At 34.1% G+C, this 24,292-nt stretch overlaps 1 protein-coding gene across 5 annotated transcripts in view; it reads left to right on the top strand.

Annotated features, from left to right (window-relative positions):
* PCLO (piccolo presynaptic cytomatrix protein) overlaps positions 1 to 24,292 on the top strand; it is a 439,326-nt gene that overhangs the window by 296,488 nt on the left and 118,546 nt on the right. For all 5 annotated transcript variants that reach the window (XM_046020420.1, XM_046020422.1, XM_046020421.1 and 2 more), the window contains exons 9-10: positions 302 to 392; positions 18,583 to 18,708. In XM_046020420.1, the coding sequence (XP_045876376.1) occupies positions 302 to 392; positions 18,583 to 18,708 (217 nt within the window). The remainder of the gene's footprint in view (positions 1 to 301; positions 393 to 18,582; positions 18,709 to 24,292) is intronic.

The raw sequence follows: 24,292 nt of genomic DNA on the forward strand, positions 1-24,292 counted from the left end.
CTATGTACTACTATAGGTATAGATGTTCTTTAGATCCTGTTAACTGTGCCTATCAATTTCCCAAACACAGAAAATCAGTTTGCAAGAGTAATTAGTTATAAAAGTGAAGATCACGAGGACCTCAGAAATCAATAATATTATATAGTGTGAAATGCTTAAATTGTGATGATTTGAGAAGCTGGTAATATTTTTTGTTTATTGATTGAATCAATACACTTTAAAAAAGCAAGTGTAAATCTGTGTGTTGCATTTTAAGTGTCTTTAAACATTGATTGTTCACCTTATCATATGTGTATCTTAGATTATGCAGATGAATGGGAAGACTGTGCACTATATCTTTCCTCATGCAAGGATAAAAATAACAAGAGACTCAAAGGATCACACAGTTTCAGGTAAAGGAAATCAAATAATCTACTTTTTATTTTATTATCAGATTGGGGTATGTATTGGATTTTACTTTAGATGACTTACCAAATTTTAGAAAATACTACTTCTATATCAAAAATTATATTTTGGAGAATTTCAAAAAATTAGGCTATACTTTTGAAAATAAAAGATTTTAAGGGCATGGTCATTAATATGACAAATTACTAAGTGGTACACATTTGGGTTATTTTTTCTTTAATTGCACTTTTAATACATACATGGCATTATAATACTCCATAATTATTGTTCTGAACCATATAGCCGCTGGTTTTAGAACTATAAAACCTCCTTACACAGGAAGTAGAGATCTCTTATTCTTCTAAGGGATAAACCCCCCATACCTTGTCAATTTGAACATTATCAATTATGCTGAGTTTTTGTCTGTTTACTTGTTTGTGTTCTTATGTGAACCAAAGCATCTGACAGGCGTCTAAAGCTTTTTATTTTGAAAAAATGTTAGATAACCAGAAAATTCTGGATTCCCCAGAAAGTAGTACAGTCGGTTCTTCTGCCCATCCTTGACTCAGTTTCTCTAGTGTTAACATCTATCTAATAACAATAAGTTGATCAAAACTGGGAAGCGAACATTAATGAATATGGTACTATTAAAACATCTGTAAGCCTTAGGGTGCCTCTCAATCAGTAGAGCATGCAACTCCTGATCTTAGGGTTGTAGGTTCAAGCCCCAGGTTGGGTGTAGAGATTACTTAAAAGTAAAATCTTTAAAACACACATGTGCACATCTACAAGCCTTATCTAGAGTTTTAGTTTCCCCAATTACCCACTAAATTCTTTTCTTTTTTCCTGGTCCAGGATCTAATCCAGATCTCATATTGCATTTAGTTGTCAACCCTCCTTGTGTCTGGTGTGATAGTTTCACAATCTTTGTGTTTCATGATCTTGATGCTTTTGAAAGATAATGGAATGTTTATATTATAAATTTAAATTTTTTATTTAGATCTTTGAGACACAATATAAATTCTGTCAAAGTTAATGACTTTTTGAAATATGAGTAGTACTTGTATTCTCATTCAAGTATATTCCTTGTGTTTATAGACACTGTACATCAATAGAAAATATTCATAAATATACATGTCATATATATGTGTGTATATATATGTGTACATATGTATATATGTATATACATATATGAACATATGTGTAGGTGAGATATCTAAGATGGTATATATGCTGGAGGGTTTTTTTTCCTTCAAGGACTGATATAACAAAGGACAAAAATAGATATGTTTTCAGTTTACTTGTTCTTGTTCTTTGCATATTTTAGACCATGGAGCATGAAGATGTGGAACAGGTTTTGCTTTGAGCAATTTTCTTCTCTTTATTTTCATAGAGAATGAATCGATTAGGAGTCTAATGTTGTTTTCCTTTTAAGATTGGGTAATTTTTCTCCTACCAAAGACAGATAATTTAAACTTTCATAGTTTTATTGCATGCACACTGTATTTTAAGCACTGATGAAAATTCCAGGGGTGAATCTTAAAATCCATGGGCTCTATGGGTTGGAATAAGTACAATGAATAACTCTATGGAATAATTACTTCTACAAACTGTTTCAGTTCCCTCCAGCTCATAAAGCAAAGCAACATAGTACTTTCCAGCAATGCCAATTTTTTTTTAGTACAAACAACAGAAATCTTACTAAATCATCAGAACTCTATATCAATGTATTTATCTTTTAGCTGTATTACTGCTTTTATACTGTGTTAGTTATCCCCTTCTTACTTTTCTTTTGGAACTCATTATTTGAACTTGTTTTCTTTAATTAGGAAAAAAATTTTAAAATATAAGAAAGATGGAGATAAGAGCTTTTGATATCTCATTATAAATATTTTAGCCTGAAAACTAAATTCAGTTTCCTCTGTATATAGATTTTACAAAATGAGAAACAAGAATCATTGTTTTGAGCAATATGTTTACTAGCAGCCCCTTTTTGTTTTGATATTTAGCTAATACAAAAATAAAAATATTTTCCCTCATTATATTCCCCTGCATCATTTAATACTGAATGTATTTTCCATGTGTCCTTGGGTAGCATGATCTAGTAAATTAAATGTTTTGAAACAATTCATGTTGTAAGTCTTCAGTACCTCAAAGGGGTTTAAATACATGTATATGCAAAGCCAGAGCGAGAAATGACTTCTTTGGCAAACAGTGTCTCGAAGGTCTAAGCTAATGGCAGGCAAACCCTGGCACAGAGCCTTTGTGTTCCTGACTGATCACTCTGTTGTTTGCCACTCAACCAAAAGCTTTTTTTCACTTAACTGAACATTTGGTGACATTAGAGATTTACAATTGTTTTTTGGCTATGATTACCACTTTGATGTTAATGTTTTTAATAAAACTTAAGGATTTTTTTTTTTGAGATACATACTAAAATATTTACGGATGAAACAATATCTTACCTGGAATTTCTTTCAAAATCAGTTGTATGGAGAATGGTGAAGGAATAGATGAAAAAAAACTGAACATGATTTGGTAATGGTTGGAGTTGGATGGTTGACCACACTGGGTTTTATTATAGACTCGCATTCCTTTTTTATATGTAAGACACTTTCCATAATAAAAAAATTAAGTTCTTGTTTGTTTTTCATATTTAGAGAAAATGAGCAGTGGACTGTAGCTTCATCAATAGTGAAAAAGTTATCTAACCAAAAATTTAAATGCCTTTATAAACACGATGAGGATATAAGCAAGGAAAGAGTGAAGAATAAAATGTAGCATATCCATCCTCACCAACAGAAGGTCTAGATGGCCATTAGTGCATTTTCATTTTGGTTATATAAACCCACTGAAAGTAGAAAAGCTGTTTATCTTTTATGACAGTTTAATAAACCATTCCAGGAGTACCTGGGTGGCTCAGTTGGTTAAGTATCTGCCTTCCATTCAGGTCATGATCCCAGGGTCCTGCATCAGGCTCTGCATTGGCATTGGGCATTGGTATCTTAGACTCCCCATTCAGTGGGGAGCCTGCTTCTCCCTCTCTGCCCTTACCCCACTCGTGCTCTCTCTCTTGCTCTCAAATAAATAAATAAAATCTCTTTTAAAAAATTAAAATAAACCATCCTAACAGGGTACAGCATTATAATGTTTTATAAGAGTTACGTGAAACAGGTATACCTCACAAAAAAAGAAAAAATATTTTTATTCTTTGGAATCAGAAATAATTTCAAAATAGAAGACTGGAATAGAAATGTGTGGGGTTTTTTTTAATTGTTTCTCCTGTGCGTTTCCCAGAGTTCGGACAGGAGATCCTCACGGTTTCCAAAATTCTCTCAGGAGGTCCACAAAGTCAAAAATATTTTCATAGTAAAATGGTAAGATAGCATTTGCTTTTTGCAACCTCATTTTCTTGTGAATATGCCCAGTAGAGTTCTTCGGAGGTTGCATGTTGTGTGCCATCACAACAAGTGGTACACAGAACAGATATGGGCATTTATTTTTGTTTATTTATTTATTATTTTATTTTTTCAGTGTTCCAAAATTCATAGTTTATGTACCACACCCAGTGCTCCATGCAATACATGCCCTCCTTAATGCCCACCACCAGGCTCACCCAACCTCCCAAACCCCTCCCTTCCAAATCCCTCAGATATGAGCATTTAGCTATATTCCATTTAGCTCAATATTAAGTGGATTTGCAATAATGTAAAGCAACACCACCCATTTTATAAGTATTTTATTTTTAAAATACTAAATATTAGTATATTTTATAAAAATAGTCACTTTTATTAAAAATACAATAACTTTAATATAGAATGATTTTATTTTAAATTCGTGAGTAGATGTTTTAAATTCTCAGTTTTAATTTATGATACAGAAAATAAATAGGCTTGTAATCCATATGAACAAAAGCTCTTTGAGGTCCTTGGTAATATTAAAGAGTATAAATTGCTCATTAAAACCAAAATGTTTGACAACTATTACTCTAAGGATATGTATAGACAATGTTAAGAAAATATAAATAAACTTTTTCTTCCTATAAAAAACTTTACAGCATAAAATGTATTTTGAAGCTGTTTCTGTAACTCGGATAAATTTTTAATTTTTATTAATATTTATTTATTAAACCACCCCTATGTGATTTACATTGTGTTGATTGCTAGGATAATAGAGTGAGCACACACGTACCCTTGTCTACAGCTTGCTCGTAATTCGGTAGTAAAATCTGAAATGTAAGTAATTATTACAATAGAATTTTAGGAATAATTAAGATAAAGCCAAACATTATTGTTCATACCTATACATGTATATGAATAATTGTGTACCCACATTTACTTATGCACCACTCTTTATATTTTTGTGATGTTCACAGAGAGAAATACATGAGTACACTTCTTTTAAATGATCCATAATTTTTAGAAAATAGATCTTTTGACTATTAACTGAAAACTTCAAAGATAGACTTATAGGTGCCAATCAACAACTGTATAATGATTTTGAACGCCTTTATTTCAACCAACACAAGGCAGCAAAGTGGAGAGAATAGTTGTGAATTTTAGCAGAAAGACCTGAGTTGGAGTTCAACTCTATTACATATTTAAATTTTGAGAATAAATTTGCTTATCTGTACAATAAGACCGGCTCTATGTATCTCACATAATTGCAAATGAACTTAGCACAAAAGCCTATACTTACTATACCCTCAACGAATGTTATTTCCTCTTTTCTCGGAGAGAAATTAACAGGGAAAAAAAAGAGTAAAATGTAATGTTCAAGAAATGAGTCTGTTTCTTTTTTATTTCTAACCATCTTATGGCTCCAGAAACACAGCTGTTTCAAACAAGCCAAAGAAATTCTTCTGATTTCAAAAAAGATACTTGCTTATGTATAGTTCCATAACAGGCTGGCTACATCTGCAAAGCTAGAAAGACTAATTAGCAAGTGTAATAGGGAAGAACACTAAATATGTTTAGGTTCAAAAGACAGCAGAGTCTTCAGTGGAAATACTGGCTCATTTTCACTCTTCATTAGTCTACCATCTTTATGAGCTTTTAGAAATAGGAGGCAAATGTAACAGATCTCATTGGCTCTGAGTTGGTAGCAATACCATATGGATAGCTCTTTGTTTATTATTTAAACCACTTTAATAAGGTATAATTTACATATAAATATACACATTGCAAGTGTGTACAGATCAATTACTTCTAGTAAATATATGGAGTTGTGTGACCATCACCACAATCTTCTGTTAGAACATTTCAGTCATTACAACAGGTTCCCTTGAGTCTGCTAGCAATACCCACCTTCAGCGCTCCTCTCCCAGCCACAGGTGAGAGATTTACTTTCAGTCTCTTAAGTTTGCTTTTTCTGGGCATTTCCTATAAATTGAATCATTCAGTGTGCAGTTTTGTTGTCCAGCTCCTTCACTTACCAACATTTTTAAAGTTTTCTCTTCTATCACATGTACCGGTAGATTGCTCTTCTTATTGCTAAGTAGTAGTCCATTATTTGAATATTTTACATTTTTTTATCATTGAATTTTCCCAGTTTTTAAATATATTTTTTAAGATTTTATTTATTTATTTATTTGACAGAGAGAGAGAGAAAGACAGTGAGCACAGGCAGGGAGAGAGGCAGGCAGAGGCAGAGAGGCAGGCAGAGGCAGAGAGAGAAGCAGGCTCCCCACTGAGCAAGGAGCCGGATGCAGGACCCAAGCCGAAGGCAGCAGCTTAACCAACTGAGCCACCGAGGTGCCCCCCAGTTTTTAAATATTTACATACAAGTTTGAATTTGGATGTATGATTTTTTAAATGGTTTCCTAGAAGTGGAATTGTAGGGTTGTATGGTAAGTTTCTTTTTAACTATTTAGGAAACTGACAAATAGCTTTCCAAAATGAGTGTACCATATCACATTCTTACCAGCAATGTCTGAAAGTTCCACTTTTCCACGTCATAGGCAACACATGGTAATGGCTATCTTTTGGAGTGGTTGTGGATAAAACTCAATTGTTTTAACTTGTATTTTCCTAATGATTTATGGTAATGAGCACATTTTCGGGTGGCTATATGCAAAACATATGTCTTCTATGGTGAAATGTCTGTTCAGATACTTTGGCAATTATTTATTTGGGTTGTTTGTCTTCTTAGTGAGTTGTAGGAATTCTTCATATATTTTGGATATAAGTCCTTTGTAAGGTATATGACCCAAATATATTTTCTTCTAGTCTGTGTCTTGTGTTTTTATTTTCTTACGTTTATTTTAAAGGAAAAGTTTTACATTTTAATGAAATTAATTTTATCAGTGTTATATACAATATAATTTCTCATTGTTAGTGTGCCATTATATATGATACAATTTCTCATTGTAAGCTTCTCAAATTATTTTTAAGGATAAACTAAGTATAAACCTATAGACATAGGGGTCCCTGGGAGGCTCAGTTGGTTAAGGGGTCAACTCTTGATTTCGGCTCAGGTAATGATCTCAGTGTCCTAGCATCAAGTCCCGTGTTGGGCTCTATGCTCAGAGGGGAGTCTGCTTGAACATTCTCTCTCTCCCTCTCTCTCTGCCTTTCCTCCCCTCCACATGCATTTTCTCTCTCTCCTTCTTTCACTCTCTCAAATAAATAAATCTTAAAACAACAACAACAACCAACAACAACAACTGTAGACATAAAATGCAGGTCAGGCTGAATCTCTTCTAAGATTCACAGTTTCTGCCCTGTAAATTTTAATGAAAGCTTGCATTCATTTCCTCAGTAACAAAGGAAGTGTTGATTATCCAGGCCAGTCCACATCAACATCATCACTTCTCCTGATATCTGTCAGGATACATTTGCTTGCACATTTCTTTTTTTTTTTTTCAAAGATTTTATTTATTTGACAGAGAGAGATCACAAGTAGGCAGAGAGGCAGGCAGAGAGAGAGGGAGAAGCAGGCTCCCTGCTGAGCAGAGAGCCCTATGTGGGGCTCGATCCCAGGACTCTGGGATCATGACCTGAGCTGAAAGCAGAGGTTTAACCCACTGAGCCACCAGGCGCCCCTGCTTGCACATTTCTCTTCCTGCTAGGGAAGTGCTTTACTTCTAACTGGAGGTCAGCACATTATTCTATGCACTCTTCATGAAATTAAATTAAAGGATTATTAATGTTTGATTCCATGAGAAGAAGATGAAGACATTCAAGATATTTAACTTAGAGAAAAGAGGACAAATGGTAATGTTACTATGAAATTTAAGGGCATAAATCAAAAATGTATGTGAATTGATCACAGATAAAGGGCAAATAAGAAATGAGATTGAATTAAAGCAGTAAGGATTTATATTGCTCTCCTAGAATATTTTCTTAACAATTAGAGTAATGAGCAAAAGTACATTGTAAGAACAAGGATGTAGGAGTCACGAAAAAAAAAATGAGCTCGAATCTTAACTTTTTTACATCCTGGACAACATGGGCAAGTTTCTAAATTTTCTTAGTCTCAGCTTCTTTGTCACAGATGATATAGAGAATATCTAACATAAGAAGTTGTAGAAATAATTTTTTAATATGAAAGAAGTGAAGACACATAGAAAAAAAACTCTTGCAGTGTTACTATTTGCCTCCATCCCTGAAGAGTTTAAGAAAAATCAAGTAATATATTAAATATAAAAAAACTGGCACAAGGTACAGAAATCAAACAGAATTCATCAGTTCAAAGTCATGTTTTTTTGAGACATTTGACAGTTAAAAGTTCTACAAATCTGATGTAATAGAAAATTGGATGAAAATAAAGAAAAACACCTCTCTTTCTGCTCCAAACACAATCTCAGTGGAATGTTTTTGAATATTCATAGCTGGTCACCTAGCAACCTCTAGCACTTCTTGTCTTTTCAGGTAGTAGTAAGAATTTTTTTAAACATAGTAATAAAAATAACCCCGATACCTATATTAGATAACTCTTTAGTGGAAAGTATCTCCTGATATATATTAGATGATAGAAACTGTTGAACTTTGTTGAATACTTTCTTCACCAATAGCAAATTGATTCTTGATGAGAACAAGTTTAGACTGTAGTGCAAAAATAATCTGGACACCTGGATTTTATTTTTATGTCTGAAGTGACTGAACAAATCAGTAATTCTCTGAACTAATCAGTTTCTCAACTCTTCCCAAAACTTGTAATTATGAGCATTATTATGCTACCAAGCTTGTGCGTCCTTTTTCTCTATAGATTTGCCTACGAAGCTGTTAAGTGTTAATCCAGTTACATATTCATTTAACAGGTCCAGATGCAGTTCATATTTGTAATTCAAATGCAAAAACACAAAAATGATTAAAACCAAAATGCTAAAAAAGTAACAATTTCTCCTTTGTCATGTTGGTTAAAGATATAAGATAGCATAAACATTGATGCATCCGTAGAAAAATAAAAATTATATTAGACAGAGCTCTTATCAAGTAATCAATGTAATCAATCCCAGCTACTGTGATTAGATGGTACGGTATGATTTGTGGCTGGCCAAGCCAGAAACATTTCCTCTCCCAACACATTTCTTCTGTCTTGATGGTTTCTTCCTTTAGTGGCCTAATGGCAGTACTCCCATCACTCTCCTCTCTGCCAGTGAACAGGGACAGGAAGGGCTGGATGTGCTGCCCTCAAACCCATCCCCTCTGATTCCAAACCAGATGCACTGGTGCTCACCAGAGAGGAGATGCCTTGCTTCTCACTTATTTGGAGCAAGAGTGTGGGTTTCTCTCTAGCTTTGCCATATTATTAGGTGTTGCCTTGAGCCCTTAACTTCTTAAAGCCTCATTTTTCTCATGTATAAACCCGAGGTGGAGGGGGGTGTGCTTTGTTTTTTTCTTCTTTTAACATCCAAAGAGATAATGTAATGTTTAAGGCATTTTCTAAGAATAGAATACAATGCAATACAATTATATTATTTTACCACTCATATCATTGATGCATTAGCCCCATAGGAATAAATTGGTATTTTATTATTTATCCATTCAATATTCATCCAATTATGTATTGAGTGTTGCCTAGAGCCGTATGCTTGCTACATCTGTGATACCAGAATCCCAGCATCGCAGAACTGATACACAGAGTTCTTCCTCTGTTTTTCCTGGACAAAAGGTGATTTTTTTTTCCCATGGCCTTTCTTTTCATTCCTGCCCTCTGTCACTGCTTAGTCACTGTGGTAACTACTATGAACACAAATGTTCCACAAGTTTTGCTACCAAGGTAATGTCCATACATATTGTGTGCCCAGAACACTCAGGATACAATTTCTATCTTTGTATTAATTTTCCACTGAATTGTAAAATTACCACAAATGTAATGGCTTAAAACAGCACTCATTTAATATCTCACAGTTTTCTTGGGTCAAGAATTCAGGCACAGCATCTCTGGGATCACAATGTCATGATCTCACAGTGCTGCGGTCTACATATTGGCTGAGCTGCGTTCTGTTCTGGAGTTTGGGAATATCCTTCCAAGCTCCCATGTTTATTGACAAAACTCATTTCCTCCCATTATGGAACTAAGGCTCCCCCGTTTTATCCCTGGCTGTCAGCCAGGCCACTCAGCATCGGAGTACTCCTCAGCATCTTGCCCTGTGGTTCTTTCTCCTAACCTCTCACACATGGCAGAGTACTTCTTCAGGGCCAGCAGAAAACTCTCATCTTAGTTGGCTAAGATAATATATTCATAGTCGTGACTATCACATTACCTTTGTCAGATCCTATTGGTTAGAACTAAGTCATAGGATCCTCCTGCCCTCAAAGGGAGGGGATTCTTCCAGATGTGATTCATCGGGAGTCACGATAGATTATGTCTGCAACAATCTTCTTTTAGCTCCAGAAGTACAAAAGGAATGCTTATTGCTAAGTTTTGAGTTACAGTAGTATTTTTCTTCCTACTTATCTTTTATTAAATAAGACTGGCACTTATTTTGGAAAGCTTATCATAACATTACAGTAATATAAGTTGAAACTGTTCTATTTCCACTGACAATATAGGGTTACATGAGTGTCTTGCAATATAATTTTCTTTTATATACATAATAGATAACCCCACTCCCAGACCTGGGCTCTCATCATGTGATCAGTATCTAAACAAGTAAGTAGTAAGGTCCTGTCTGGAGGGGTGCCTGTGTGGCTCAGTTGGTTAAGCTTCTGCCTTCAGCTCAGGTCATGCCCAGGGATCCTGGGATGGAGCCCTGCATCAGGCTACCTGCTCAGGAAGGAACCTGGTTCTCCCTCTCAGTGCCCCTGGCTCATGACCTCTCCCACTCTCTCTCTTTCTCAAATAAATAAAAATCTGAAAAAAAGAAGTCATGTCTATAAATTGACCCTACCTTCTAATTTTGTAATATCAATTTCATATCAAAAATTATTTCATCTTGGACCCTAAGTACTGCTAAATGAATTAAGTTTATCTTTAATTTCCTTTTATAGGCCTATCATGCAATCACCCCAGATTTGGTCTGATTATAGTTTTGCATTTACCTTAAATAACCTGAAATAAAGAAATAAATCCATGTGTTATTGAATGAATGAAGCATGATTTTTTGAATATGACAGTCTGGGAAATTTTCTTGGTGGGAATTATTTCTGAAGTATTTCAGGAGGAAGAAATCCTGTGCACCTCTAATAAAATTACTTTACCAGTATACGAAATATCTTTTATTTGAAAGATGTTATTCAGCAAAGCCAGTATGCCAGTGTCTTTTGATATTTACTCGTGACTTTGTTACATCTATCTATATATAATGTTTAAAAACATATGTATATGGGTATATGTTTGGAAGATATGTGTGGCATTATTCCTAGAAAGTGTATTGTAAGCCCTAAGGAGGGATTGTGGGAACAACTGAAATATACGCAGCGTTCCTGTTCTCTGGCTCTTGAATGCAATGGCCTGGTAGGAACAGGATCACATCATCTCCTGGGGAAGGGCGTAGATAAGGAACTATGAAAGAAAGTAACCTCCAACTCCCCTTCCTGCCTCAGGTGATTGCTAGTGCAGATATCCTGTTCCTTCCTTATCCGGTAACTCCCACCTTGCGTGCCTGTGCATTCAGAATGGTACAGGCCTGCTTTCCGGCTTCAAGATAATTGCCTTCTCTTTGTATTCCCTCCTCATGCTTTGATACATCTGTCCTTGCTTTGCAGATGAAAAACAAAATAAAAGCTATGTGCAGAATTCAGCTGTTGCTTCTCTTCCTTGTAGAGGCAGCCCTGCACGACCTCTCAGATTGATGACTGAGAGCTTTATTTTGGTGCACAACGACAGCTATGTGTGTATATAGACACATATATATATGTGTATATATATATGTAAAACTATATATATAGTTTTATATACATATGTATATGTATGTATATAGGAAAGGAATGTGTGTGTGTATATGTATGTATGTGTATCTTCCTTATTTCCCATACTAATGGCCATTTCAGTCATATGGCCGTCCAACTTGGGCGCATTTCTTCTGGTATGGTGTGAGTAAGAATAGCCTTTTATACATGCTTTGTGTAACATTTTTATCATAGTCACATTACATTACAAAGAAGAATTTATACTTTGGTTCTTGGAAATGTGACAAAAAACGTTCTCTTTGAATCCTTCACGTATGTAAAGCATATGTATTTAAAGTTAAATACATATTAAAAAGAATGCTACAGAACAATTACACTGGATCAGAAAAAGCTAATGGGAATGGTTGAGTATGTAATTTCTATGCTGAGGTTTAGAGACAGATTAGATTTGGTATTAAGGTGGTGTTTCCATTTCCATTTTGATGCTGCTGGAAGCAGTCAAGCAGGGATTGCTATAAGGTAATTGATATGTGTTGTTTTATTTGTAGGAATGTTTTTCTCATAAAAAGCAAAAATTAGTAAAAATAAAAATGGCAAAGTAAAGAAATATTCTTTGGGTCTTTATGTTCAAGTATTGATGAATTTTTGTAGCATTTAAGAAGAACACAAAGGAGAAACTACTATGGTTTTTTTAAAATATAAGTTGGTATATTTTCCTAAATATTTATATAAATAATTTATAACCTAGAAATTAGTAGGTGAAAGAATATAAAAATAAACTTTCACTGTCTCACTCAGGAGTATAATTAATGTGTAAACTATAAAAATAGATTTAATTGAACTATGCTTTAGGGAATTTTCTATTATCTTTAGTACTTTATTAGCATTAATATTTATATAATCTTTCTTCAGTCCAACTAATGACATGACTAAATTGCAATATATCATTATCCTGTGATAACTTTATTGTGAATAATAAACTCCATTGATTTAAGGACTACTGTTCATAAGATAGTGTGTTCACTGATAAAAATTTGCATTTCCTTGATGCTTAGATTTAGCATGTGATAGTGTCAAAATGAACCAACTATTTTCATTTTGTCTAAACTTAGTGGTCTATTGGTTACATCAGAAATATTTCATATATTAAGATGAAAATAAAAACATTTTTGTAATACTTTATGTAACATGTTAATAAACATAAAATTAAAGTAGATTTAAACTTTAAATTTAAATGCAAATATAAATATTGTTTCCTTAATATGCTCATGTTTATACACAGCTTATTTTATTTGGTTTTTTAATTTCAGCTTTATTGAAGTATAATGGAGTTATAAATTGCAAAATATTTAGTATGCACACCATGGTGATTTGATTTACATATATATTGTGAAAGGATCCCCCCAATCTAGTTAATTAAAATATCTATCACCTCATGTATTTATCTTTTGTATGTGTGTGTGTTTGTGTAAGAACATTCAACTTCTACTCTCAAAAAATTTCATTTATATAGTACAGTGTTACAACCATAGTCACAATGTTTTATATTAGGTCATTAAACGTTTTTCATTTTATAGCTAAAAGTATGTACCCTCTTACCAGCCTCTCCTTATTTCCCTGACTCACAGTCCCTGGCATCCACTTTTCTACTCTGTTTCTATGCGTTTGACTTTTTCCGCACACATATATGTGATACCATGCAGTATTTGTCTTTCTCTGTCTGATTGATTTCATTGAGCATAATGTCCCCAAGGACTATCCACATTGTCCCAAATGGCAGGATTTCCTTCATTTTCATGGTTCAGTAATATTCAATTCTATGTACATGTACATATATACACCTTCTTTATCTGGTCAGCCATCACTGGACTCTTGAGTTATTTCCGTGTCTTGGCTATTGTGAATAATGCTCTACTGAACATGGTAGTGCAGATATCTCTTTGAATTCCTATTTCTTTTCCTTTGGATAGATAACCAGAACAGGGATTGCTGGATCATAGAGTAGTTCTATTTTTAACTTCTTGAAGAAGCTCTACACAGTTTTCCATGGTGGCTGTAACCAATTTACATTCCTATCAGCAGCGCACCAGAGTTCCCTTCCCTCGACATCTTTGTCAACACTTGTTATCTCTTACATTTTTGATAATAACCATTTTAACTGAAATGTGGTAATATCTCATTTTGGTTTTGATTTGCATTTCCCTGATGATTACTCATGTTGAGCACATTTTCATGTACCTTTTGGCCATTAGTATGTCTTTTTGGAAAAATGTCAATTTACTTTCTCTGCATATTTTTAAATCAGATTTTTGCTGTTGAGTTGTATGAGTTCTATACATATGAGTTTATATTTTTATATTAAAGCCTTATTAGAAGTATGATTTGTAATTTTTTCCATTCTATAGGATGCCTTTCATTCGGAAGGTATCTCATGAATCCCTTAATCTATTTTCACTCTTCTTCATTCCTTTTCCTCTTTGCTCCTCTTCTTAAAGGACTTCCACTGCTCTGTTTTCAAGTTAACTCACCTTTTCTTCCAGTTCTCTGTCCTGATATTGAACCCCTTTATGAATTTTGAAGTTCATTTATTTTATTCTTCTGTTCTGTAATTTCCATTTGGTACTTTCAAATATATTCTGTTTGTTGAAATTTTCACTTTGTTCATGCATTGTTCTGCTAACCTTAGTGAGCATCATTATAACTATTATTTTGAACTTTTTATCAAATAACTTCTCTCCCCTTCATTAAGATCCTATTCTGGAATTTTATCTTGTTCTCTTGTTTGAAATATATTCCCCTGTTACTTCAATTGTTTTGACTCTCTGTGTTGGTTTCTAAGCATTAGATAAAACAGTCACCTCTCCTAGACTTGATGCAGTGGTTTCATGTAGGAGATAAACATTATGATTCAGTCTGGCCTGAGCTTTTGGTTATTTCTCAAACCTTAGTGATTGTCCAAGCTGCCTTCTTTGTTCTTAATGGCTCCCAGTAGTTGAAGGTATGCCAAAACCTGTTTTTATGTGGTTTTGTTTTTGTTTTTCTCATTGACCCAATATGTAGGAATCACTCAGCTAGTTTCTGGATTTTTTTCAGAGGGAATTGCTCCACGTGTAGCTGTAGATTCGGTGTGTCCATGGGATGAGGTGAGTTCAGGAGCCTCCTGTGTTGCCATCTTGGCCCGGAATATTAAAAGTGACTACGTAATAGTATATTTACCGCATAATTATAATAAGGACTTAAAAAGACTTGTACATTTAAATTATAATCCTAAGGTTATTAAGGTAATACTTTTCTTAATGATTTTGCTACATCCATCACTGAACTTCTCTTTTCTTAAAAATATTCTCTACATACTTTAAAGGGTTTCTGAAAGTTAGATTTCTCAGTAAGACTCCAACAACATCACCACTTGTATGTTGTGAAATTATTTTAACTTTGACAATCTTTTAGTAAAGCTTCTGTGTTCTCTTTGGTAACTACTGGTCTTTCTAACCTGCTACACTGTTCACTTGAACAAAACTACTGTATTTTCAAAGCATCTAAGGAAGCATTTTATTAATGTTTTTAGATAGAATACAAGCAGAGAGGCAAAAGGAATTTATGTTGATAAAAATATGTCAAAAGTTGAAAAACAATGATGATATAAACATCAGCTATCCAGGACCATTCAGATATAAGCATTTCAGTTAAAACTTAATGTTTCTTCTTGAATTTACCAAATCTTTTATTGAGTTCTACAATTTAGATTTGAGTTGGGGTGTTATATTTTTATAGGAGTATTAAGTATTTCTATTTTTTCTGCATTTATAACATAAAATATCAAAGTGCAACTATAGAAATATGAAATCAAAACATCCAGGTTTAAATAATTAGAAATCATGTAAATTAACTTTATATCTGTTATGTCCAATTTAGGATACATGTAACCCCTGTAAAGTAAGCAAAAATCTGTATACTTTCTGAGTCTTTTTATTTTCTGTCATTGTATTTTATCACAAATTTTAATATTTCTATGCTACTTTGTTGTATACATGAAAAACTTAGCATCAACCAGAGCAATAGTAATTCTTAAAATTTTACTGTGTGCTTGACCTGGTTTCTTTACATATGAATTTCATTTCTCACTGTATTGTCATCACTGTACATTACTTTCATTTGTCCAGAGATACTGAGGCTTATAACATGTATTTAGAAAGTGCTTTGAGTATTAGAATTCAGTGGTATGAGGCTGTATTTTATAAATTAAATGAGATTGTGTTGTGCTACTTTATTAAGATGGATATTATTATAATTCCCTTCCACTGATCCTTTATTACAGGGTTTTAGAGCGTCCTCAGTCACCAAAAATCAAATGGTACTAAGGATCCAACTACCTAACTCTGAAGACTACAGAATGAAACTGTGCTTAACTATTGAGTCATTAAACAGTGCATCAGAGGCTAATTATGTACTATATAGTGGCTAACTGAACATAATAAAAATAAATTAAATAAATAAAAATTTTTAAAAAGAGTGGAACATAAGTGAACCTTTAAAAATAATCACTTATACCAATTAAGAGGATTTGGAGTTCCACAACTACTCTTTTAGCTATGCCTTTACAAGGTGTAACAACTGATCCTAAGCATCTAGCTTATGCTTTTCATGGGCCATGTTTACATTCTCTCTTTTAAGCTTAAAAAGAAATAATTCAAACCAAATACCCTTAGCACTTTGCTGTACCCTGCTGTCCCTCCTATACTCTACCATTGTGATAAATTTTGATGTAAGCCATGATCTTGAACATATGCCTGTACATGCAGGAAATGTGAATCTGCGGATTTTTAGGATCTGAAACTGACTACATCTTAAAATGATATGTGTACCCTGATCACGTTAGAAATTCAGTGTCTGTGTGTGTTTTTTGAGAAGTTTAACAAGTGGTAAATTACAGCTCTTGAGTGATTCAGTCATGTAGAGTGAAATCAAATCTTTAAGAAACTATTCTTACTTTTTATAGATAAATTCCATGAAATAACCCCTTAATTATGGCCAGCTATTTTAAAATCTTCAATATGTAATTTCCAAATGTCCTTCACACACTAAAAAATGGACTAGACTAATTGAATGAAGAGTAGCTAGGAACGTTTCTTCATCTTCTACCCTTTATTTGTATCTGTCTAATGTCTGATCACCAGGATCAGTCCTGGTGAATCCTTATAGCCTACTGTCTAACAAATCACCTGTTTCTATGCAGACTTAGATGAAACCAGGTCATGTACTGGATGACATTCTGTATTCACCCAGTTATATTCAATGAGTAATCACAAACTAATCTCTCATAGTGGTAGTAGTGGACCAAGAAACTGGCAACAGAAAAGCTTCACAAGTAGGGCCAGAGAAAGCTCTGACCCCTTGAAAACAGCAGGAAACTTAGAAACATACAGTTGATTGTTTGTTTTTAATTTTTATTTTGAGGCTAAATCTTCAGAACACTTACCCTGGTTAAAAAAATAAAGGTGAGGGTTGGGGGGCACCTGGGTGGTTCATTGTGTTAAGCCTCTGCCTTCGGCTTCGGCTCAGATCGTGGTCCTAGGGTCCTGGAATCAAGACCCTCATCGGGCTATCTGCTCGGCAGGGAGCCTGCTTTCCCCTCTTTCTCTGCCTGCCTCTCTCCCTACTTGTGATCTCTGTCTCTCTGTCAAATAAATAAATATAATCTAAAAAAAAAATAGAAAGAAGGAGGTAAATAGTAGGGAAGGACAGAGAGAAAAGAGGGTAAATACAAAGAAGGAAAGGGGGAAGAAAATGAGAGAGGAAATTCCTTTGGAACCATCTTATAACCTGAGAATGATGTTTTACCAAACTATACCAGGTGGATAACAGAAGGATTCCATAATCCAGTGTTACTGATTGTTGAATGTTTGTACTGTGTTGATGCTGACTACAGGGATTGCTTTTGAAGAGTAAAGTGGGAAGGGAACAGAAACTATAAGGGAGCTGCCTTTTAAAATTTAGAGATTTTGAAAGAGTTGAAAATGGTACTTCAATCAGTGAATGGCAAGAATTGTAATTTAAAGAAATAATTGTACCTTCATTTAAGAAGAATAACTCTGCTTTCTTTTAGTACTTTTATTTTTAAGTATCCTTGACAATGGTCAAAAAATATATCTGGTGTTTTATATATTTACACTTGCTAATTTTTAGCTGGTTAAAAAGAAAATATAAACTTAATTCTGTCTCAACCAGTTCTCACATAATAATCATTCTCCATCTTTTTTTCCATGCGGCTATTTACAGAAAAATCTGTTCTAGGAAATAAAAGAGTTTACTAAGTTGTTCATCAGTCAAGAATAACTTTATTGTGCCTTGCAGTAAGTGCCATGCTAATGAACAGACAATGTTAGTTGATGAGTTAAGGCTAAAAAGTCAATAGTAATTCACAAGTTACGATCACATTTTCATTTTATCATTTGCAGTCATATGCTTGGATTGTGTCTTCTCGATGTATGACAGCCATTACTGCCTTTTTAAGTGAAATGCTCCTCAATTTCATAAGTGAACTATATGCTCTGGAGTTTCTTATAGTGGGAACATCTTCATTCAATGTTTTTATAAAGTATCTGGTCAAAAAATGGATAAAGATATTTGTTTCTTATCTTGGTGGTATGGCTGAATTCAAAGAATTATTTTTTAGTATCAGGTGATTCATCATAGATGCTACCAAAATCTCAGAATGTCCTATTCATATCAACTATTACTGAATTCAGAATAATACCTTTCTGTTATTAGTGCCCAGTCCCAATATTCATGCTGTAGATAGCTTCTGGGTACCAGAGCCCACTTTATGTGCACCTTATAACTTTTGATAACTGCTGTCCCTTTAAATCATGACTAATAATTTGCTATTTTTTCAATACAGGTAATGGATTAGGAATTAGAATTGTGGGTGGTAAAGAAATCCCTGGACATAATGGTGAAATTGGAGCCTATATTGCCAAAATTCTTCCTGGAGGAAGTGCAGAACAGACAGGGAAACTTATAGAAGGTAAGAATAAGGATTTCATAGTAAATTAAAATGAATGTACTCATATTAAATATATTTTAATTTCATGTGAAATTTTCCTCTTTACTGCCTAGGTAGACCTCTCTCCTTATGACGAATTATGAAATTTTGGTATAGTAATATAAGAAAATGTGTTCACAATTATATTCATCTTATTTTCAATTGCATTGTCCTTTTGGCTGTTGATTTGCTATGGGATTACCTTGTTTAAGAAATACTAATGAGTCAATATTGTTGGCTTGGGCAAAATTATTTTAAAAAACTTTCATCATTGGGTTAATTTTTTGTTTGTTTGTTTGTTTTTGTTTTTGTTTTGTTTTTTGTTTTTTGGGTTAATTTTTTATAAACACTAAAAAAATTATATTGAGATCAGAACTGTAAAATATCAGATGATTCAGTACACACTCAAGTCAGGTCAGCAAACTGAACAGCCCACAGGCCAAATCTGTCTGCTGCTTATGTCTGTAAATAGTGTTTTATTGGAACACAGGCAGGATCATCAATTTACATGTTGAACTTGGGTATTTTCACACTACAATAACAGAACTGTATTCATGACAGAGACTAAATTGTCTTTCAAGATTAAAATACATACTGTCTGGCTCTTTACAGGAAAAATTTGCCAACTCCTGGGCTAGGTTTCTTGGACTACTTCTAGATACTTTACACCTTATTACATCAAAAGCATTTTAAAATAATGAACTTTACAGATATATCTAAAGGGCCATTAAAATATGCATATATATATAATCACTTTCTTTCAAATGTTATAAAATGCTTGATTCTCAAAATGCATGATGGTTATTTTCTCTTGTTAATTAAATGTCATTCACATTTTCCAAACTCTAACATATAGTTTACAAGCTTTCAATGATATTGCTTATGATGAATATTTTTTAATCATAAAATAGCCTCAGCCTATATTTTATTTTACTCAAAATACTTATTTGGAAAGTGTTTTTCTGTCATTTCATAGTTTTATAAAATGCAGCCCATTGCTTAACATTTAATCATACTAAAATGATTCACCATCCTTTTCTGAAACTTGAGGCATTATTGATTCATCACAATGCTCTACTGGAGCCAACCAACTCACTAAGATATGCTTTTCCCAACTTCACATTCAATAACGTCTCATTGATGGCTTGAATTGGTCATGGTGGGAGTATTTACAAAGTGGAAATAGACAAATTAGGCCTGTTTTGTTTGTTTATTTGCTTGTTGCCTCTCAGAATGCCACTTTACCAGGACGTTACCTAATATGTAACTGAAAGCTTGTTATTATTCTTCTTAAGATTTTATTTATACATTTGAGAGAGAGAGAGCACAAGCAGGGGGAGAGGCAGAAGGAGAGGGAGAAGCAGGCTTCCTGCTGAGCTGGGAGCCAGACCTGGGGCTCCATCCTAGGAACCAGAGATCATGACCTGAGCCGAAGGCCGATGTTTAACCATCTGAGCCACACAGGCGCCCCTGAAATCATATCATTAAAAATATTATAGTATCATGCATAAAACAGGAAAAGGTAGGAGAGTTAGCCAGATAGTTAAAAGAAGGTAAAGACAATGAATCAGCATATGACAATTATGAACAGAACACTGAACCTGTATGAAGTTTCTGTGACTATAATCCTATCGCTCCTAATGCTAATCCTTAGGTGTTGCCATCGACTTAAGCTATAGAAAATGAGACCATTTTTTTTTTTTAAGTTGAGACCATTTTTAAGAATGGGAGTGACATGATCATTTTCATACAGCATACTGCAGAAGGAAGTGTATATATTATTTTTATTTTAAAACAAAAAATTGCCACAACTGTTTGTGTTAAGATTTTGCAAAGATACTTGAATAAAGAAACCCTTCTCTGTATTTACATCATCGAAATTGGGAAGTACTACAAATCAGGATGATTTGAAAAACAATTTGAATGAAGTATACTGTTATGAAATGATACTCTTTGTACTTGGTAACCTATGTAGCCATTTTTAAGTTCATAAATTTAAATTTAAAAAAATAGATATAAAACAAATTAATTCAAGAGAGAAAATTGAAATGAACCTAGAATGTTACACGCTCAAACTGTCATAAAATTTCTCATCCTTTCTGGAAGAAGTAGTCTTACAGTCTGCCTATTTGGTTGAATTGGAAATCTTTGAAAGCTACATGCATATTATTTAAGATTTTATTTTAATTATTTATTTAGTAATTCTCCCAAAGGTTTGCCAAAGTGCCAAACGAGGCCTTTCTGTGAGCACAGATCCTCTGGTTGGAGTTCACTTCTTGTAAAATGCACACCCATTGTGATTTACGATTTCTAGCTTTGCTTTATTTACTCTTACAACATAGGTTTTTAATAAAACCCTTGGTAGTATTTCTTTCTATTGGATTCACGCTGCTGTCTTGGTTCAATATTGAGGTCCTGTTTTTGAAACATTAAATATTTTAAGGATTTACTTTAACATACAAACCATCTACAAGAACGAGAACCTGTGTTTTCGGCCACCAGGCTAAAATGATAACATTCATTCCCTTTATATGCAAAGATGAACTGACTAGAACGCCATCAGTCCAAATGGGAATCCACAGGGACTCACCTTGTTTGACCAGTATATTTTCAGGATATATATGTTTATGTATGTGTATTTATATTTACATAGTTTTTGTTTTGTCTTTAAATATGTGCTTTATTCATACATGCTATCCTTAGAGCCCTCATCTTTAATCTTCGATAGATTATCATAAAATTTCAGAGCTGTAGATTGGTTAAAACACAACCCTGATTTTTATGCCTGAGGCGAGGTGTCACTCTAACAATACGCAGTGTATATCACTGGAGAATTGTGGATTTTTTTTTAAAAGATTTTATTTATTTATTTGACAGAGAGAGAGATCACAAGTAGGCAGAGAGGCAGGCAGAGAGAGAGGAGGAAGCAGGCTCCCCGCGGAGCAGAGAGCCCGATGCGGGGCTCGATCCCAGGACCCTGAGATCATGACCTGAGCCGAAGGCAGCAGCTTAATCCACTGAGCCACCCAGGCGCCCCGTGGATTTTTTTTAATATTTAAAATTTTTCATGACCATCATAAAATTTTGTTTATTGAAGGCATTAAAGATGGTTAATTTGCTATAGTTTGAAACTAATTCTTTTCTAAGGAAAAAGCATCTGTATATGAATAAATAGATAAAATATGTGTTTGTGGGTATGTAACTGTTTATCTCCATCTGTAGAATGAGTTCCAGGTAGACTTAGGAATTGATTTGATGTCTTCCAAGTACTTTCTTCATTTCTGAGTACAAAAGTATGTACACTGAGCCTTTATGGTTTAAAATGATCTTCCACTTGATTGAAAACTTGAGTAACATTTGGTTGACCATAGAATTCTTAGACTGTACTTTTTTTTTCCCACTCCATACAGTGAAGCTCTTCCCAAAAAACTGGTCAACTTTACTGTTTTTTATAAGTTGGTTATGTCTCCTACAGTAGGCTTTTCAGATTCGGTGTCTCACATGCTTACACTCTCATTGTGCTCAATGCCATGGATTCAGACTGTGTTGACATTTGGAAAAGCAAAGGTATTTCCAGGTTTCCTCTAGCTTTTTGTTCTCTGGATTTGTGCATTGAAAACATACTGACCAGTCATGTATGTTCTCCAATGCTCATAAGCCAAATGCTATTCTGAAAGTCCTGACATATGTAATGAAGGGGGAAAAGCCCCGCTATACTTCCTGGAGATTTTTATTCGTTGTTTTTTTGAGAAATCTTTCTGAACGAGGTTGTCTATCTTGTTAAATAATGTTATGGAAATGATGTGTTTCTGAATGCTGACAATTAGAAAAAATTATTATTGCAGAATCGCTAGGCTATTCTCAAGAAATTTGTTTTTAGGGGCGCCTGGGTGGCTCAGTGGATTAAGCCGCTGCCTTCGGCTCAGGTCATGATCTCAGGGTCCTGGGATCGAGCCCCGCATTGGGCTCTCTGCTCCGCGGGGAGCCTGCTTCCCCACTCTCTCTCTCTGCCTGCCTCTCTGCCTGCTTGTGATCTCTCTCTCTGTCAAATAAATAAATAAAATCTTTAAAAAAAAAAAAAAAAAAAAAAAAAAAAAGAAATTTGTTTTTAAACACTCATAATAGAGGTTTGTGCCATTAAAAAAGCTATTAGGGAACATTGTGTGAATCAAAATATCCTGAACCAATCTTTTAGTTTTGTAAAATTCTGTAATGATTTTCTGAAAGAACTTACACCGTCAGACACTTGAGGGAAACGAATGTTCCAAAATCTTAAAACTTATTTCTCTGTAGCATTCCTAAACATTCTTAAGCAAATACCAGACCAAGAATGATTTTTTTTTCCAAGAATGATTTTTTGCAACCTGTCCTTCTTTCTTTTAATGCATAAGGTCATTTTATCTGTTGGGGGTGAAAAAAAAGAAAATGAGAACATCTGGGGAACTAAGCTACAAATCTAAGTTTCTAAAGTGCTATTTCTTGCTATTTGCTTTAAGATTAAAATTTTAAATAATTCAGGTCAACAGTATTGGGGCTGTATAATGCTCATCAATATTGGGGCTTTCAGTGGCGTATGATATTATCTCATTTTCTCCTTTGATACTGTTATTTCTCTTTGAACTCTTTGAGTATCTAAAAGTACACTTGAATATATGGACTTTGAATGTATATTTCAAACTTGCACTTCCATTTTAAATTTTTATGTTTAGAGAAATGATTATCAACCTTATTCACAGTACAATATCAATACCATGTTCAATATAATCAGTTCCATAACCAATGGCCTCAAAAAATTAGATGCTTCCTCTGTAATAAACTCTCTTTTCTCTGTTTTATGTAGTGAAACCTATTCAATATGATTACAATTGTTGATTTCATAACATGCTTTAAAAAAAAAAAACTTTCCTTAAAAATAACTCTTTATATTGTTCTCAGATCAAAGTACCAACCATGTCCAGATTTGCGGAGCCCATAATACAATTATCCATACCTCATGACAAGCAAAGACTTTGCTTTGTTTTGTTTAATCTGATAAAGACCAGGGTCAGTTCTCTATGTCCATCCATTTGTGCCTATGTCACTTGCATGTGGATCTTTCTTGTCCCTTAACACTGAAGTTTGTTTCCTGCATACCCAGGGCCCAACAGTGTCAAATAAAACAAGATTTCAAATAATATATGTAGGATGAGTGTTGAGTTAATTTTTTTTTAAAGATTTTTATTTTTTTTATTTATTTGACAGAGAGAGATCACAAGTAGATAGAGAGGCAGGCAGAGAGAGAGAGAGAGAGGGAAGCAGGCTCCCTGCTGAGCAGAGAGCCCGATGTGGGACTCGATCCCAGGACCCCGAGATCATGACCTGAGCCGAAGGCAGCGGCTTAACCCACTGAGCCACCCAGGCGCCCCTTGAGTTAATTTTTAATTACAAATGTGTACGTATTAGGATGTTACTCCTCACAGGATTTTGTGAAGCAAATAATAATACAGGTGGTCACATGCTACTATTTGTAAAGAACCGTGTGCATTTAAGACAGCACCTACAGTTGGTTAATTACCATTTTGATTAA

This window comes from Meles meles, chromosome 10, assembly GCF_922984935.1.
Source record: "Meles meles chromosome 10, mMelMel3.1 paternal haplotype, whole genome shotgun sequence".
Taxonomy (NCBI): domain Eukaryota; kingdom Metazoa; phylum Chordata; class Mammalia; order Carnivora; family Mustelidae; genus Meles; species Meles meles.